Consider the following 15,227-nt stretch of genomic DNA (forward strand, 5'->3'; position numbering starts at 1 on the left):
ATTGCATTGTATAATTTATCCCTGTCAATCAGGGAGTGCAGACAGTATGTCAAAGCTTAATGTTTTTGCACATTGTCCCTTCAAATAAAGACTAAACTAAACTGAGCCAAATTCATTTCTTCAACCACTACTTTGTACTTTACTGTATATTAATGACTGAATTTGCAGAAGCGGTAAGTTGGTATATCTATAAATGAGTAATATTGCGGTTGTCATTTTGAAGATAATAAAACTAACATGTGGAACTTATTTCTACAATAAAACTATGAAACATGAACTCGAAAAACACTAGTGTTAAAAAACAAGTCATGTTTCTGCCCTTCAGTGGTTAATTAAATGGTTATAGATTTTTTACTGTTTGTTCTTGAACTATCATGTCTTTGTGAGGTAAGATGGGAAGCATGTACTTTGTCAGATCAACCTTTTATTGCTAATTTGTTATAGTGCTGAAAATTACTGTACTCACCAAAGCTAAAAGAGTACTTTAAATATTGTTGTCGGAGTTCTAACAATGAAGAGCAAAATTAAAACTCATTTAAAAGGGGGAGATGTACCGAGGAAGTGTTAACGGGGGGCCATCTGAAGAGGGAACACAGTATGTGATGGACGAGTGTGAATAAAGTTTAATGTGGCAAAAGAACATTCCTGTGGGCGCACCAAGCTCAACTTTCTCTTTGATCTTCCTTGTGAGTCCAGGCCACCATATTGACTGCTGTGCCCTGGTGAGGCATCTCGTCATGCCCTGGTGACCTCCGTGTACAGTTTTTATTATGTCTTCCTGCATTGACTGGAATGACAAGTCTTTCAGCTTTTCATCAACAGCCCATCTGCCATGTGCAGGTCTCGGTGGTACTGCCTGTGATTGGAGCCTGGATTGGTACTCTGGACAGTGCATCCGCCGAGATCACCTTATTTTCCTGACACATGTTTGATTTTGTATGTGAAACACGGCAGTCGTAATCTAAATCTTACAATAGCCTAGCGCTGATTCCGAGCCTTTTCCCGTGTCGTCGGGCTCTTTCGCTTTGCTTTAACCTTTTATTCAGATGGACGTGAATAAAAGGTTGATCTGACAGTACAAGTACATGACAAGTACATGCTTCCCGTCTCACCTCGCAAAGGCATGATAATACATGCATTATCTTATCTCTTATCTTAATGTTATGATCCATTCACGTTTTGTGCAGGACATTTACAAATTTGCCATTTTAGCACTTTCCTGATGTTATGTTGAAATATTGTCAGAATATTGTTATCAAGATAAAGCAACAAATATATAAAGACATTCATTTTTGTCAATATCGCCCACCTCTAGCACATAACACAACAATTTATAACAGAATATATATATGGCTTATCATTGTGAATTGCTAACTTCTGTTACGTCTTTGATAATATCTTTCTTTTTTCTCTCTCGCTTCATGGAAAACAATTCGAGTGGAAAAGTAGTAGGTAAATCAGTGTCGGGGGGGGGCGTCTTCCTGTACATGTTGCGCTGCTTGGCAACATCAATATACAACGCCTTCACATGGATTACTGATACTCCCCTCGCTCCGGAAAATAAGCAAATAACTCCAAGTGTGCCCCGCATTAATTTGCCCCACGGATCATGAATTCTCGCCTTGTGTCAAAAAGGACCAAATGTAAAGTGGAAGTGTGTGGATGTACAAGTGTATTCTAAACTTACAGTATGTATTTTTACTAGACAATATTGAAGAATTGAAGACGGAATTAGTTTTACCAAGAGACTGTTGTGGAAAAATATAATCTGGCCCTTTGCTTTTTAACTTTCAATCCTATTTTCAATTGGATTTAGTTCTAACACAGTCAACAGCCTGACATAACTCCTCTTGGCCTGGAAATTTACATGTCCGGACCTCCTGGAGTGGCTAGGAAGTCCCACGTTCTGTCTCACATTAGGACAAAGCCAGCAAGACATGTGAATTGAATTAATGCAAATGTTATGTACTGTCTCCTTCCTGAAACCCCTGTTTCTTTGATGTCCCATTTGCTCCTTGGTTCCTTTGTACCTGAGAGACCAGTGACCAGGAACTTCTGTGTATGTGTGATCATGTGACCATCTGTGATTTAAGGAAGGGGACAGAGGTGGGACGGGAGGACTTGGGAGACACACTTTTTGGGGAGCAGGCAAGAGACAGACGCGTGGACTCGGCCTTCCTTGAGAATGGCCGAGTCCACACGAGTTTCTTTCTGATTCAACCACAAGATTAAACAGTTTACTTTTGAAACGAGACAACTTGCTTCTTTGTCTTATCGAGAGATTTTTGCCACTACAAGACTTTCGCTAGAGATAAGTAAAGTCAGTAAATGTCAGGCTTTGGCGGACAGATAAATGCATTGAAAGGTGTCAAGAACTTTCAATGCATCAATGTTGCTAACGTTTCTTCTATAATGAATTATTTTAAATTCGTTTTCAGCGTTTAAAACCTGCACTGTAGCTCCTCACCACATTGAGTCTCTCTCTTTTAATCCACTTTTAATAAAATAAACAATGATTGGATTGGAGAATGGTCTGTGGCAAATGAATAATTTTAATTTAAATTCAGATCTGTAAGTAAAATGGACCTAGCGACAGTTTGAACCAATATTAGCTTCAATGCATAGATTAACAACAGTCCAAATCACAGACAGGAGCATTTGCACTGGATTATAATGATTTAAGGACCTCTGAGTTTGCTGGAATAAAGTTGGTAAAACTCAAGGGAACTTTTGACCATTTGCTCAGGACTAAACACACAGACAATATTTCTAATTATTACAATTTACCTGAGGTCCTTGAGTAAAACTAATCCCAGCAGAATAGGACTATATATATATATAAACTAAAGAGTTACTGTATGTTCAGAGGGATTTAAAACCTTTTCCTTTAGACCACATCAGGACATGGAGCTTCCCCATAAGGCTCTGACAGGTAAAAAGTAAGCCAATTGCAGTTATGGAGGAGATTCAGACGAGGAGAAGATTTTCTAACCAGGATTCATCAAACTAGCGCAAATTAAGCTAAATGCTACTCCAGGTAGTTGATGAAGTAACAATGTTAGAACAGGGTTAAAAGCTCAATAAAGTAATTTTTGCATAATATGTGTCCTTTAAAAAAACATTCACTTTTCTTTTTTTGAAAGTAAAACACTTTGAAAAGCATAATTATTTTCCTTTCTGTTCCTTCCATCTTTTCAAATATAATAGATCTTACTGCAGGCAATTATTCACTTCTGCACCATTTTTAAAATGAGTTTGACAAGTTATACAACATGATTGGAATATTAACCTATATCGCCTCCTCGGCCTGTAACTAGTTTGAGTTTGCGTGCTAAAGCTCCTGTAGAAAGTCTGTGCCATTGGCTTCATTTTTTCAACCATGTCCGGCTGGATTACCCTCTAAAAGGGAAATCATGTCACAATGTATGCTTAAGAGAATGCTAAACGTTTGAGCATTTTACTGAGGATGGAACGAAATCTCGTGCCACAAAATCTAAAGAGTTAAAATTGCCATGTAGAAAATGATCTTCAGATATTTTTAAATTTTTTGCATTTGGTTCGGACAAAAAAAGGGGGTTAAGAGCAGGTCAGTTACATCTAATGAAAAGTTAGTTATTAGTGATGGGTGAATCGATACCAACATATAAATATATCGATACTGGGTGAGGTACAAAAAATATACTTAAGATATTGCTTTTTTCAGCGTTTAGACTCGCCATAAGAACCTCTAGTTTGTTTTGTTGATGTAGATGATGTAGAATAATATGTCTATCTAATATTATCATGGGTTTTAGCAAGAATACAATTTACAGTCCACATTTAGCCCTGAAATCGGTCTGTATGTGCTGCAATCAAACCTATCTCTACCACAGATAACTCCATGAGCGAGGTATTTGGGAGTTTTTAATAACTGTATTGTTTGCTTTAAGAAGGCTTGGGATGAGTGAGGATCTAAATAGTTTGTACCGATCTGAAGGAAAGCCATGGGGTCTGAAGATGGCGCTATTTAGTTATCTCAGCTGTCAAAATACTGCTGTGTTCCTCAGATAATGAAGGTAATTTAAGGGAGTCAATCTGTTGTTCTCCCTCTATAGGTGGTAGAATATAAAGCATGTATAATATTTTCCAAAAGCTTCCTGTAGTTGCTGTTGTTTATAATATATCACATCAGGATCTTTAATTCAGTTTATTGTATTTTCAGCTCTCTCTCTTTTTGTAGCCTTCTAGCAATATTTTTATATTTTGTGGCTTTAAACCGGCTTCATAATATTTCTGTTTTACAAAAATAATCTTATTATCAACATCCTGTGAATACATTCGATCTATTTAATTCTGTATTATCTTAATCTGCTCCAAACGGCCAGTGTTTCTGTTGCATTTCAAGATCCTTCAATCTTCTTTTAAGATCTACAGTATACGTTTCAGTTGTTTTACGTTTTCATTATGTGAACACCAGGGAAGCATTTTTCCTACTGCGTTTCAGAAGTCCCACACTATAGCCGGGTCGACCTCCCTGTGTCATACATTTTCTCTCATCTGTGGCATAAACTGCAGGTTGTTTAAAGCGCTTGTGCATATCAACTGTACAAAACAATGGAGCATGATCCAAGGTCACAGCTGCCGATTGAATAAAAATCATATTTAAACACAACTAAATCATCTTTTCTGGAATATGCATCAGGTGGACGTGAGTAAAACGCGTAATCACGACTTGAAGGTTAGAAATCTCTCCAGAGGTCTAGTATGTCCTGTTCTGCCACTAGATTATTCACGTTTTTATGCAGTGCTGTGGTAGGTGCATTTTTGGATGTGTCTGAATTGGGATCAAGCCGAATGTTCCCATCGCCTCCGCAGATTACCATTCCTGATGCTGCGACCGTCAAATCAAACAACTTAAAAAAACTTTAAAAAACAAAACGACTTCCAGGTGGAACATGGACGTTGCAGAGGTGATTACTAAATTGTGACTACTACATCCTGTACCTGTCCTGTCCATCAGACTCCTCAGATACATATTCAAAAGGCATTTTTTGACCCTCGGCTTTGTCCTTTTTTGCAAGATTTTCTGCTCTTCATGTTCTGAAGCTGAAGCACTTTTGTTAATATTTGACTCCTCTTTGCTGGACATGAGATCCTCTTCACATTAAATGAAACGTCTTTAATATCCTGTATATTCATAAAATATATATATATAAAAACAGAGAATTGATCATTCTTCAAGATAAAGAAAAAGAACAAATTAAATGAGTAGACAGTATTGTGCAGTAGTATTGAACTGTCTCTCCTCCAAGGACGGAAAAATGAAAAAGAAACAATCTTAGTGCAATGGATCAAACAAATCTTGAAAGTCAAACAAAAACAGAGTTGTGCTTCCAAGGCGGAGGCTCGTAACAAATGAGTCCTACATGACCTTGTGTGGTCTCGGTCCTGAGGGGGGAACGTCCCACCTCGTTGTGGAAGCGGGGCCCTATAATATGTCCACATACTAGCAAGATTCTGCGCAGTTTTTATACATTTTTTGTAATAAATCTGACAACGAAGTCCCGACTCCTTAAATAGAATACGATTAAGTAGAAAACCTGACTTAAATATCCATGGTGTTTATTTTAAAAATGTACAAGCTAAACTAATCTTATGAGCAGATGTCGATCAGGTCGAGTGATCTTACTCAGTCATTCCTGAATCGAGGCGTGTCTTTGAAAACGCTGAAGCTTCTCTCTAAATCGAGCGTGTGCATTTGTCTGCTGCCACGTCTCCCCCGTGATGCTCATGGACCCTGCGAGTGAGTCGTCCACTTACAGGTCGTCGGGCGGATAAAAGTCCAGTCTCCTCTTGGTCAAGAACAGCTGCAGATTCCACCTCGCTGACCGGGAGCCCCCGTAAAGCCGTATCCCCCGCAGCTTCATGGTAGCTGCAGTTGTCATCACTGTAGAAAACATGCATTTTGGCTGGAAGGAGCAATTTTCTTTCAGTACCCTTTGACAGCTCGGTTAGCCTCTTGATTAGCTTAGATGCTGCTTGTAGCATGGTCTCCGTGTTCTCTATTCTCTCTTCTGATTCATCCGTTCTTTCGTTGACTCTTTTTCAGATCATTTAATCTAAGTATTGCACATTATTCACTTTTCTGAAATCTCGGATCTCGTTCAGAATAATAGCCGCCGTGGGCTAGCGTTAGCTCCGAAGATCAACCTAGGTTGCCAAGGCTTTTCTCGGTGTCACCCTCATTCATATTCACAATTGACCTACCGCTACTTCTTGTTACAACTCCCATTTCCATCTTCAATATCACCAGGATTAGCAGGCTGCCGTTCTCTTGCTAGCGAAACCAGAAGCGCCCATTCCTACTTTTAACCATGATCTAATGTAGTTTCCTCATCAAATTACATACGTTCTAATCCTTGACGATTCTTCTATAAATATGGGGACATTATTCATATTTCAGTCTTCATTTCTTGACAAATAGTAGCTCTCCCCCTTTGGACTTTTGTCGTGTCCATAGGCAAGACACTCCCAGGAGCCCAGTTTCCATGCATGTAGCTCATGTAAATACATAAACACGCAGGGTCCTGACCAAATAAACAAATATGAATCACCTTTTTTACTAATCCATACAAAGAGCATGTCTTTAGTCAACTACAGCCCTAGAGATTTTCGCATCCAAATTATAACATTATCCCTACCTGGCCCCATGCCCAAAAAAAACTGTAATATCTCTTTCAAATCCAAGCTGTCTGTATAAAGTGAAACATTATATATACCTATATGTCTCGAGGCTTTTCCATATTTCTGATATTATTGTACGAGACGGAGAAAATATTTTGGGTTTTCATTGAAAGTGTAAAATAGTGGAAATGTCACAATGGCGTATTGAATGCCTCCAGGCACTGTTACTTGAAAGGCGGAGTCAAAGGTGCTTTTGATATTACTGGGCTGCCATGACTCCTGCACGCAGAGGGACACGCTTGGAAGCAATGACTTGGCTTTGTCTGCCAGATAAAAGCTCATTCTAAAAATATACGTTCTAGAATGGCTTGTAAATATAAGTGCGTTGAAATGTAAAGATATTCAAGCATGCAAGGCACCAAAAGGTGGAAAATACTTTGTTATTTGAAGAATTAGATACAATTTATATGATGTTACAACTTTTTGGATGTGTTGTCGCCATTATAGTGAGTGTGGCAGTGCTAATGAGGCACCTAGTGATGTCACATGGTGAAAGAGTGTGATACAGCTCTAGAAAGGCCAGACTGAATATGAAGGATGACTCAAACTAAAATGTAAGTAAAACACAAGAGAAAATGGAAAAGAAAAGACTCACAGGAAGTCTTGAGTTTGAGTTTAAATGACAGAATGTAAAGTTTAAAAGTCATATTTTTTACACTTCAAAACTAGGAATTTCTGACTTTAAAACCTACAATTTTGACATTTAAATTCAAATTTCTGACTTTGAAACAGAAAATTCTGACTTTCAAAATTAAAACAAAAGAAAATAATACTTAATTTAGTTTTTTTTCCACTTGCGGAAATGTAACTTGGGGTTTGTGACAATCCATTCATGTCTTGTGCTGAACTAGAACCTCAACCAAGACATTTACAAGCACATTTCAGCACAATCCTGATGCAATTTTCAAAAATATTGTCTGAACATTGTTTTCGAAATAATGCTGAAAAATGAAAAAATACATTTCTTCCTAGTATGATCAATTTCCTGAAATATGCAAAACAGATGGTGATTGTAGCTTAACAGGAATAAAACAAAATTGAAAACTACACTTGGAACAGTGCGTTTTGTCTCCGTCGTCTTCCACTTCCTTGACCTCAGTTGTTATTGTGAGGGATTGAAAAGTGAACTGACCTGAAGTATCCCAGGATGAGCACGGCCACCATAAGTGATCCCAGAGAGATGGAGTAGCCCACGGTGTAGATGAGGTAGAGCCGGTGGAAAACCTCCTGAGGGCCAGAGCAGAGGACACACATCACATCAACACTCGTACACCAAGAGAGAGTGTCCAGCGCACACACGGCAACGGCCCAGGCGGAGGGAGAGCATGCAACCACGGCGGTAAAAGCAGACATCGAGTTTCTTCCAAGCCGGATTCGAAAAACAACTACTATATATTTACTATATATCTAGTCTGGGCACAGTGTAGTTGGAAAATGCCAAATTATTCACATCACAATCTCCTTAAAGGTGCACAAGACGGATAAGAATGATTGATTTCTTATTCATGTTTATTTAAATGAGATATGTTGCGCTTTTTGGGGAGTATTTAGTTCAAAATGATGACAAACCCCCGTCCAAAAACAAAAGTGATGATCTGTCAGCTGCAACACAGTATTTAAACCCAACTGTTCATTTCTGAAACAACAAACATTTGGAAAGACGAATCCCGTGGTCATGGAAACGATGTCAGTGTCTTCTACAGATTTGAACCCCACTGAGTGTCTTTGGAATGAGCTGGAGAAGGCTTTGTGCAGTGGTCACTCTCTCCATCATCAATACAAGATCGACAGGTGACAAATTATGCAATATTGAAAAGAAATAAATATTTAAATATTTTGAAGCTTATTAAAACTATGCCACAGCAGACGTGCTGTAATCGAAGCTAAAGGTGGTCCTACGCATTCGATTTTTTTTCCCGTGTTGACTTTTTTTTGGACAGGCATTGTATGTAGATCATTACTTTGTATTTGAACCATTGAAAATCTCAATATTTATCTAAAACATCTTAGTAATAACAATAGATCCAATGAATTATATTATTTAATATGTACATTTTCTTCAAACACGTATGCTAAAACATGACTGGAATTCAGAACAAAGAGGATTTTCAGGGTTAAAATGGGAAATTCTATAAGTGGGAAATCACCAGCATTTAGAATTCTATACACAAACAATGCTCATAGGATATTTGTAGTTTTTTTTTTTCTAATAGAGCAAAGTCTGTGGAAGCAGCATAACTACGGTAAAAGCTCGCGTTTGCAAATCAGTCACAGTCGAGGAACAAACAAATGATAAAACGTCACATGATCGCTGGGCATACGGCCTTTCAGCGTTTTGCAAAAGGAGCATAAATTAGAAGCAACACAGCCACAAATGGTCTGATAATTCAAGGACATCAGCGTAAGTTCAACACTAACTTCAGGGGCTGGACAGTTGAAACTGGACTAAGGAGAAAATAGACTGTAATGACCTGATGTTCCCAGTGCAAGTTGAACAACAATAGAACTGCATCATTGGCATAAAAAAGGTACATAGCTTTAGACAAGGGCTATTCATTTTAATGTTCTTGAGGGCCAAGGCCACAACACAACACTCCACTACTGTAACAAGATTTTGGTAGCACTATTTCAATAAACACAAGATAAATACCTACTAATAGAGAAAAATCAAACACAATTCTTTACCAACATTGTTTTATAAAAGTGCCCATCCGGGACTGAACCAGAATTAGACTAGACTAGACTCATTATTATTATGCTAAGTACTATATCAGTTTGTGCAGAGTTAGTGGGTGAGGTAAAACCATGAGTGTTTGGGTTGGAGTCATTTCCCATCACTTGGATCAGTCTGAACTATATGTCAGATGCAAGAAAATGACATCCAGGCATGAGTGACAGCCATACGCGTGTGCAGTGGTGAGAAAATGTCATTTCTGTTCACTTGATGTATTTTAGAGAAGAGCTACATCCATTGCACTAAACTCATGTTGGAGGAGTGTGCACTTAAGCTGAGCAAAACTTGACATGGTTTTAGCCGTGCACGATGAGTGGATTGGCATTCAAGTTTGCTGCTTCTTCAGCAAAAACAACTAAAACACAGCTGGTTGATGCCCAAGCCGAGTCTAACCAAATGTGTGCTAATGGTTGGCTTAAGCTCCAACACGGTGGACATTTTCTTACAGGGAAAGAGGCGCCTTCTCCTCTATCACCACCTTCCAACATGAAATGGTTCATGGTTATAGTACACCAGGTACATGCGTGAGCCTCATTAAAATGCAAAAGTTGTTTGCATAAGGATCTCACTTTACAATGTTTCTATATTGTTTTCAGCCAACAAACTGCCTCAAATCAACAGGCAACACGGTTATAAATCTGCTTTTACAACATACTTCATGATGAAAGGGTTTTGATATGAAGTCTGTTCATTGACAATGGCAATACACCGTTTCTGATTCTGATTCGAATACGTTCCACTGCTGTTTGGTGCTATAACAGACCACTCAAATGTTGCATCACCAAATGGATTATTTTAAAGGATTTTTTGGCCCATAGGCTTTATTAGGCAGGGAGGTTGAGCATGAAATGGGGATGAAAGAGAAGGGAGGACATACAGTAAATTGTCAAAGCCAGAATTTGACCTCACTCACATGGATTCTGTGTGCCGTTGCCTTAACCTCTCGACTACCAATTGTCATACGACACTTTGCATTTAATTATTGTGATTATGCCTGCGCTTATGTCTGTACATTGAGTTTAACAAGTTTGATCTTTATGGATGTCACCAAAAATGCCAAAAAGCATCCAAACCGCACTAACTCATATCTCATTAGGGGCCATAAACCGTGCTTAGATGTAAAGGTCTTTACGACGCACTGAAAAAAAGATCACCACTGCAGCCTCATTTGTCAGAGAGAGGGAGAAGAGTGAAACATTTGGTCATTTTTAGATATTTTCATAAACAACATGTAAAAAATATTGAGAAATTAGCGTCTTCCTGGGCTGTCAACAGTATTTGTAATATAAGTACTTTTTGATACCTCTGTAACTAAAAGGAGACATTGCTTTTTTCAAGTACATGAACTTGAACTGTATCATGAGTAGATCATAATTTTACATCCCATCAAGTGGAAGACTTATAGAAATATTGTAAACATCTCCAGATATATTCTTGGAGTAGAAGGTTACTTTCAAGCACCCTTTAATGAATTAGTACTTACACATTAGCAAACAATCTGTGTAGTTTTTATTCATTTTTTGATACTCACTTGCTTTGTGGATACATCTTTGCAAACCAAATATTACTGATCACTGTTAGTTATTGTATCGTGTATAGTTATTAGCGCTGTACAACACATTAAAACATAAAATAAAATATGTCGGTGTAATCCCTCATTCGTCCAGGCGTGTTCCATAGTAGAAAAAGCTTCAGTTGTAGTCATCTAGACTCAGTTTGAAAAAATAGACGTTTCGACTCTCATCCAAGAGTCATTGTCAATAAAAGAAGAAGAATTTAGATCGAGAACTCCGAAATGCCCTCTCAGCCTGTGGTTACCCCGCTTGGGCTCTCAACAGAGTGAAGAGAACCAAGAAGCAGGAGAAAAGGGAAACTGAACAGAGAAGGAAGGGTGTTTCTATCCCTTATGTGTCTGGCCTGTCGGAAAAACTGCAGAGAATTTTTAGACAACACTAAGTCCCTGTTTATTTTAAACCAGGAAACACTTTAAGACAAAAACTGGTTCACCCTAAGGACAAGTTGCCGACTCAAAAACAGAGCAATGTAGTTTATTCGATCCAATGCAGTGACGAAAGCTGTAAAGAACGTTACATAGGTGAGACGAAACAGCCTCTACACAAGAGGCTTTATCAGCACAGAAGAAATACAAGTTCAGGACCTCAGAGCGCCGTGCATCTCCATCTTGAAGCCTCTAATCACTCGTTTGAAGACGGTGAGGTGAAGGTTTTAAGCAGGGAGAAAAGATGGTTTGAAAGAGGAGTCAAGGAAGCTATTTTTGTTAAAAAAGAAAGACCTTCTTTAAACAGAAATGGAGGGCTAAGGTTCAATCTTCCTGGTATTTATAATGGTATACTGAACCCCTGGAAAGGTAGAGGACCAGGACAAGGACATTTAGATGCTAATCAGGTACTCAGGGTGGTTGAGCCAGGGTCTCACAAAGACAAAGAGGATTCTAATAGCCCATTAAGATTCTGAATAGGCTAGCTCGGTAGATACAAGGGGGGAGTTTCTGTTGAAACAACCAACTCTTTCTACTTCAGGAAGGCTCCGCCCAATGGGCGGGTCTTACCACAGAACAGTATTAATATCGGAGTTCTCGATCTAAATTCTGTTATTGACAATGACTCTTGGATGAGAGTCGAAACGTCTATTTTTTCAAACTGAGTCCAGATGACTACAACTGAAGCTTTTTCTACTATAAAATAAAATAAAAAAATCCCCAAATTCTGGAAGAAAACTTGAAAAGTCATAGCTTATTTCTGGCTCCTATGTTTCTATTTCAGCCCATTAGACAATAGAAAAAAAAACTAAGGGACCCATATTCCACCAAAATACCAGCCCATAAACATCTGGTCTACACTTCCACATCCGTCATCTTTCCTCCGCACCATCGCTCATGCAGACCAACCCCACCAACTCCTTTTGATTCTCTTCTTTGAAACTCGCTTTGCCACCGACAGAATCCGCCATCGCTCGAGAAAATCACACATGGAAGTAGAATTTGACATGGAAGCTGCATGGGTGGGGCTGGCCTTTTTCATTTTTCCAACCAACCATTTGGCAGACGACACTAACCAAATCTGTACCGCCAACTTATTCTTTTTTCCCCCTCTCTGTGTGTGTGCGCATGATGTAACCGAATGCTCCGCGCCTGCGATCACTTAGCACCAGCCGCGACGCCACAGTCTGGGGGCCTCAGTTGTGGTGCGCGACCCGGGTGTGGGCAGGGGGCTCCCACAGGCCCATATGTATTTGTCATTAGCTGAATATTGCACACTGGGGATTCCAATATGGTAAACATCTAAAGGCATGAGAACAGCTTATGGACCACATCCTTTAAGCCGTAGTGTATGTATGGTAGTTTACAGATGGGAGATAAAGGTTTAACGTGGCTGAAATAAGTTATTTTTATAGTAGTTATTATTTGTGATGTAAAAAATGTATACGATCAAGCTAATTTTGGTATTGCAGAGTTTTTAGAATGTTGCCATGTTGTGAGAATATTCCAAATTTACAGAAATACCATTAACTGACATTGACATCAGATTTAAATGTTACAGTTTTATGTCTTTATAACATAAACTAAGCTTATTTTAATTTGTTGTGTATAAAATGTCTATTAGATTGTTTTCTATTACAAATTATCAAAAGAAAAAAGTATAATAATAATACAAAAAGTATAATTTGTATGTGAGTATGTAATATATCTATGGATAAAATGATAAACGCAATCAAGTATTAGTCTAAACATAAAAAATCTACATTTTGCCTTCAACAACAATGCAAAACGACACTTTTTTTTAAAAACTTTGACATAACTTTAACCTAGTTATTTGGCTCATTTCTCTACAAGAATATGAGCCAAATAATATAATGATTTAAAAGTCGTGCAATGTCAATTTCGGCAACTTGTTTCAGATTGCTCCTTTTTCTTCCATCAACGAGTGTGCAACAAGGCACACACTATGTCACAATTTAATACAAAAAAACATGAATAAAAAGAAGTGCTGGGTTTTCTATAAAAGGAGCTCAATAACACCTCATAATTTAGAATTTCCAGTCACAATGCGTCACCAGTGTTTAATTGTATATCGTAAAGTTATATAATGTATAATAATGTGTACATGTTTTAGCCTGGTCAAACCCACTCACTTTCTTCTTTGCAAAATAGAACACTTTTCAATCAACAAGTCATCATTTACTGAGCTGTTGTGTGCCATCAATTTGATTTATATCCATATTGTTTTCTCTGGCATATGGAAGAGTAAATCAAATCAGCAGAAAATGTGAAACAGTGAGAAATTTCTCTCTCTTCTGCGTCTGAGGATGTTTACGCCGTAAATGTAAAGAGACAGAGCCATAAACAGGGATTACGACCTCAAAAGGAAAAGTCTGATTAAATATACAGTCTAGATCTGGCAACTTTAGGACTGTTTTCTATGAAAAGTTTTTATGTGCGCGCTTACGACGAGCTTTAAAACACATATAGTGGCAGCAGTGGCTCAGTCGAAGTAGTTCCAGTATTTTTAGTAGCTGCAGTAGTAACATTGGAAGCCATACTTATGTCCCAAGGAAACTGTGCCTTCAAATGTAGGAGTTTAAAGCCCCACCGTGTAACCTTTTAGCCAAAATATAAGACTTAAATAAAGCCTTTTTACAGCGCTTTCATTAGAGAACATTGTAAGTTTAATATTTTGAATTCATAAAGATTTAAAAGGTGAAAAATTATGCATTATTTGTATTGTTAAAAGCCTTTAAACATGCTCTGGAGTACCTTTAGTTTGGTGTCTCATGTTTTAGAACTAAAAACGCTCCAACGCTCACAGTTTAACATAAACATTTCACAGAATACACTATGGCCTCTGATCGTCGTACTGATCGCGATGATTTATGGACTTAAAAACAGAAGAGAAGATTCTCAGAGCCACGTCACAGATGGAGAAAACTTCATTTATCAAGGAGAGTGTTTTTGACGCTCGGTAGGGAAAGGATTTTCTAAACAGCGCGAGTGAAGCTAAATGCTACTCCTGGTAAGATGTCGGTGTAATCCCTCATTCGTTCAGGCGTGTTCCATAGTAGAAAAAGCTTCAGTTGTAGTCATCTGGACTCAGTTTGAAAAAATAGACGTTTCGACTCTCATCCAAGAGTCATTGTCAATAAAAGAATTTAGATCGAGAACTCCGATATTAATACTGTTCTGTGGTAAGACCCGCCCATTGGGCGGAGCCTTCCTGAAGTAGAAAGAGTTGGTTGTTTCAACAGAAACTCCCCCCTTGTATCTACCGAGCTAGCCTATTCAGAATCTTAATGGGCTATTAGAATCCTCTTTGTCTTTGTGAGACCCTGGCTCAACCACCCTGAGTACCTGATTAGCATCTAAATGTCCTGGTCCTCTACCTTTCCAGGGGTTCAGTAACCCATTATAGATACCAGGAAGATTAAACCTTAGCCCTCCATTTCTGTTTAAAGAAGGTCTTTCTTTTTTAACAAAAATAGCTTCCTTGACTCCTCTTTCAAACCATCTTTTCTCCCTGCTTAAAACCTTCACCTCACCGTCTTCAAACGAGTGATTAGAGGCTTCAAGATGGAGATGCACGGCGCTCTGAGGTCCTGAACTTGTATTTCTTCTGTGCTGATAAAGCCTCTTGTGTAGAGGCTGTTTCGTCTCACCTATGTAACGTTCTTTACAACTTTCTTCACTGCATTGGATCGAATAAACTACATTGCTCTGTTTTTGAGTCGGCAACTTGTCCTTAGGGTGAACCAGTTT

At 38.4% G+C, this 15,227-nt stretch overlaps 1 protein-coding gene across 1 annotated transcript in view; it reads right to left on the bottom strand.

Annotated features, from left to right (window-relative positions):
* Positions 1–15,227, bottom strand: part of pth1r (parathyroid hormone 1 receptor) — a 167,113-nt gene that overhangs the window by 44,136 nt on the left and 107,750 nt on the right. Inside the window, exon 5 of the mRNA XM_072441748.1 lies at positions 7,856–7,950. Within this exon, the coding sequence (XP_072297849.1) occupies positions 7,856–7,950 (95 nt within the window). The remainder of the gene's footprint in view (positions 1–7,855; positions 7,951–15,227) is intronic.

Source organism: Eucyclogobius newberryi, unplaced genomic scaffold (assembly GCF_026437365.1).
Source record: "Eucyclogobius newberryi isolate DKJ021-1_F unplaced genomic scaffold, fEucNew1.0.hap1 SCAF_12, whole genome shotgun sequence".
Classification (NCBI taxonomy): domain Eukaryota; kingdom Metazoa; phylum Chordata; class Actinopteri; order Gobiiformes; family Gobiidae; genus Eucyclogobius; species Eucyclogobius newberryi.